The sequence below is a fragment of the Pipistrellus hanaki genome (genome assembly GCF_964339955.1).
Source record: "Pipistrellus hanaki genome assembly, chromosome: 9".
In the NCBI taxonomy this organism is placed as follows: domain Eukaryota; kingdom Metazoa; phylum Chordata; class Mammalia; order Chiroptera; family Vespertilionidae; genus Pipistrellus; species Pipistrellus hanaki.
The window spans coordinates 65,260,732-65,262,905 of NC_140511.1; the positions used below are offsets into that span (position 1 = coordinate 65,260,732).

The window sequence follows — 2,174 nt, forward strand, 5'->3', positions numbered from 1 at the left end:
CAAATGTCACTCTGTTCCATGTAGTCATGTTTCTGTTTCTCTTTTGTTCATTGGTTTATTTTGTTTATTAGATTCCACATATAAGTGAGATCACATGGTGTTTGCCTTTCTCTGAATGGTTTATTTCACTTAGCATAATAATCTCCAGGTCCATAAACTCAACTGTGGTCTATACTTCTTGATTCAAATGATATTAAAAAAGAGGTAAAAAGTTTTATTTTAGATATAGTTGTTAGTTTTATTTTGTTAACTTAGCTATTACAAGGATTTTAGCCATCTTTAATTATAGTTCTTCAAGATGAAACAATTCATTATAACAAAAGATATCCAGGAATTTTTAAAAAAGCAAATATATATATATATATATATATATATATATATATATATATATGAAAGATTGAATGACTTACTTCTCTGATCCACATTTTATTGCTCTGTTTTAACTTACTTAATTATTTTCTTACTTTTCTCTTGATTCCCAGAAACATTTATTTCAATTTACATATCTGCACAACCCTTAGCAAAGTTTGTGAACAATACCTAGCTTCTGTATTAACTGTATAACAACAAGACCTTTAGTTTATTTTTAAATTCCCAAATCTTGGCCTCTTTTAATTCCAAGGATTACTTGGAAACCTGTGAGTCAGCCACCTAAACTTTACTTTCTCTGACACACTGGCAGCCTACCTTACCTATCTCTTCACTCACTTATGGAGTTCTACAATCACATTGATTTAAAAGAACAAAATAAATTTGTCAGCAATCTCTTTAATGCAGCCTTCACGTCCTTATTCCTCAGGCTATAGATCATGGGATTCAGCATGGGGATCACAAGTGTGTAAAACACAGAAGCCATTTTATCGGTGTCCAGTGAATGGCTAGTTCGAGGCTGCAAATACATGGATAGCAGTGTCCCATAGAAAATTGTGATGGCTGTCATATGGGAAGCACACGTGGAAAAGGCTTTTTTCCTTCCTTCTGACGAACGTATCCTTAAAATGGATAGAACAATGTTGAAATAGGATACTAGTACTATAGTCATGGAACAAACCAAATTTGTAGCTGCAGACACAAAAATGACGGTTTCTGGGAAGTAAGTATCAGAGCAGGACAAGGCTAACAGAGGGACAGTATCACAGTAAAAATGATTGATCACATTGGAAGAGCAGTAAGACATAGAGAATACAGAAGACGATGTCACAATAGCTGTGGAAAAGCTATAGGCATACGTGAGTAATACTAGCAGAAGGCAGATCTGGGGAGATAAAACCACCATGTAGAGCAGGGGATTACAAATAGCCACGTATCGGTCATAGGCCATCACAGCTAACATGGAAACCTCAGCTACAATGAAAACCAAAAACCCTCCCAGTTGGGTGGCACATTCATAATAGGAGATGGTTTTCTTTCTTACTAAAAAGTTGATCAGCATTTTAGGGGCAATGACAGTAGAGTTGCCAAGGTTGATGATCGCCAAGTGCCGGAGGAAAAAGTACATGGGGGTCCGAAGTCGAGAGTCAACACTGGTGAGAGTGATGATGCTCAGGTTCCCAGCCAAGGTCAGCCCATAGATGACCAGGAAAACAAAGAAGAGTGGAATCTGGAGATCTGGACTGCTCGAGATACCTCTAAGAATAAACTCAGTAACCCAGGTGAAGTTTTCAGGAGCCATGAATTCATCTGTGTGGGGGGAAAAGGGAAACGTGGTTAGAAAGTGTAAGAGACAAAGGCAATTTGGTGGCAAAGGTGGCAAAGGCAATTTCTTAGGTGAGATGTCCTGGAATCGTGTGTAATTCTAACTCAGTTATTAAAGTTTCTAGACCTAATAAATAAAAATGTCAATCATTTGCGAGAGAGAAAAAGCAAGTACACCAATTTAAACAGATGACCCAGCATTATAAATGTTGAAGATTTACTTCCTACAAATTATGAGGATGTTATTAGTTTGTAAACAAACATTTGAAGCCATGATTCAATCTGATGTCTTGTATTGAATGGAAGAAAGGCTAGAGAAATAGTATGTCCCCAAATAATTGAAAATGTCTTCTTATGATTTCTTCATCCCAAACTTCTTGCTTTCCCCCCATTCACAATAGGTGATTCTAGTCACTTATTCTGCCCAATTTTTTAATTCTATCTTCCATAACTTCTAATAGCTGGCACTTTGAACTTGC

The 2,174-nt window shown here is 36.5% G+C and overlaps 1 protein-coding gene across 1 annotated transcript; it reads right to left on the minus strand.

Annotated features, from left to right (window-relative positions):
* Positions 1-724: 724 nt before the first annotated feature.
* Positions 725-1,672, minus strand: LOC311628031 (olfactory receptor 8J1-like; the record flags this gene model as incomplete). The annotated part of the gene is made up of 1 exon (XM_084894905.1): positions 725-1,672. One exon carries the CDS (start codon positions 1,670-1,672, stop codon positions 725-727), a length of 948 nt encoding a protein of 315 aa, XP_084751031.1.
* Positions 1,673-2,174: the final 502 nt, after the last annotated feature.